At 65.4% G+C, this 1,979-nt stretch overlaps 1 protein-coding gene across 1 annotated transcript in view; it reads right to left on the bottom strand.

Annotated features, from left to right (window-relative positions):
• Positions 1-1,979, bottom strand: part of LAMA5 (laminin, alpha 5) — a 43,850-nt gene that overhangs the window by 15,672 nt on the left and 26,199 nt on the right. Inside the window, 4 exon segments of the mRNA XM_014532774.1 lie at positions 3-33; positions 399-610; positions 659-774; positions 1,344-1,487. Coding sequence (XP_014388260.1) covers positions 3-33; positions 399-610; positions 659-774; positions 1,344-1,487 — 503 coding nt within the window.

Here is a 1,979-nt window from a genome sequence, read left to right as displayed (position 1 = left end):
GCCCCTCACACAGGCGCCCCTCGCAGTCGCAGGCTGCGGGGAGTGTGCACAGCTGGTGGGCCCTCTGCCCCTCACGGAGGCCCCAGATGGCAGCCCTGGGCTCGAGGCCAGGACAACCCTCCCCACCTCCCGGCCCTGCTCCACCCAGCTCTGGGCCCTGGCCTCAGGCAGCTGCTCTGATGTGGGGTCAGCCACCTGGAATCGCCGTCCTAGAACCTTCTGGACAACCCTGCAAAGCTTGGGCCGGCTGCTGCCTGAGGTCCCACAAGACAGGAGGTGGCTGGGCTGGTCTGCAGGCTCAATGTTCTCCTGACCAATGTCCACACTTCCTGGTGGGAAGCCCCTCTGAGTTTAGGCACCATCCCCTCGCTGGCGGACCCGTGGACTGAAGTACTCACGTCTGCAGTTGGGGAAGCCCCAGTAGCCGGTGGCGCAGCGGGAGCAGTCTCGGCCAATGACGTGAGGACGGCAGGGACACTGGCCCCCATAGGGCTCACATGTGGGGCTGGTGGCACCTACTTCATGGCAGCCACAAGGCCGAGCCCCATTGTTATAGAAGAGGGAGAGAGAGGTGGCCGCATCTCGGCAGAACTGGGACGAGCTGGTGGGGCTGGGGTGAGGGGCAGGTGGTGAGTCCCCCGCCCCGAGCCCAGCCCACCTGATGTGGTAGCCATGGGCGGCACACTGGCTGATGAAGTCGTAGGACTTGTCCAGAGGCTCCTCCTGGAGGTAGCTGGAGCTGTAGGCGTCCTCGGGGACCACCAGCACGTACTCCTAGGGAACCAGGGTCTGGTCACCTCCCATGGGCCCAGCAGAGGGCCCGGGTCAGGGGACTGTGCCACAGGCCGCCCGCTGGAGCTCAATTCCGGGGGCCTCTGCACTGGCCAGGCAGCTGAGACAGTGGGGGCATCACCCCAGCCCTGGGTCCCCACCTTGACTGCTCAGAGGGAGGACAGCCTCCGTGGCCTAATGGGAGCTCGGGGAGCTCGGAGGCAGCACCACGGAAGAGCACCCAGCCTCCCGGGGCCCCTCCCTCCTTTTCTGCCGGGCACCCTTCCTCTCCACCCCCTGGCCCCACCTCCTCCAGAGAGACCACTCTGACCAGCAGGACCTGGGCCATCATCTGAGCTCTTAGGCCCCCTCTGGAGTCTTATGTGGGGGACCTGGAAGTCCCCAGAGGCTGCTGGCCCCTGACCCCTGGCATGGGGCTAGGCCATGGCAGGCAGGGGACGCATCCTGGCTGAATGACTGCTGGTGGTGTGACAAGTGTGAGGCCGGGTGTGAGGAGCGAGGTGTGCGCAGGTTCAGGACATCTACATCAGGGACACCAGCCTCGGACTCACCACCCAGAGCCAGCGGCCCTCGGGCACACGCACGGTCACGGTGAGCTCGCTGTCGGTCACGTCTAGGATGGCCTGGCCCTCACACACCACCAGGCTGCGGCAGCCATAGCCATGTGGGCAGAAGGTGGCATTGGCATGCCCTGGAGAGGCAAGAAAAGGCAGGTCATCCCCAACACTCACAGAACCCCGGGCCCCAGGCCTCCTCCGGGCAGGGCCGTCCTGCAGTCACCAGGGAGGAGGGACTAGGCCCTCACGCTACTCGGACCAGCCGTGGCCCCTGGGCTTGACTGAGCGGGAACAAAATAGGCAAACACATAGAACACGTCATCAACAAGTGCCCCGTAGCAAACCCTCGATTGCCTGTGGGTGACGGGTGACCCCTAACTCCTAAAACAGACATGAGGAACAGAGTCAGGGAGGGGCTGGGAGCCGGGGCTGCCGGCACTGGACACTGGGTGGGCCCGGGGGCATCTCGTTTGAGAACTGACGACAGGAGGGGTGTGCGGACCTGTCACTCACAGCCAAGTGACAGGCACCGTGCCATGGGCCACGGGAGCCACACACCATCTGTGCACATTGCGTGGTGACCACACGGGGCTGTGTGGATGCGGGAGCCCTGCCGGGCACCTGGTCGGG

The sequence above is a fragment of the Myotis brandtii genome, unplaced genomic scaffold, assembly GCF_000412655.1.
Source record: "Myotis brandtii unplaced genomic scaffold, ASM41265v1 scaffold915, whole genome shotgun sequence".
In the NCBI taxonomy this organism is placed as follows: Eukaryota; Metazoa; Chordata; class Mammalia; order Chiroptera; family Vespertilionidae; genus Myotis; species Myotis brandtii.
Note: the sequence above shows the minus strand (reverse complement) of the source record. Positions and strands in the feature narration are given on the sequence as shown.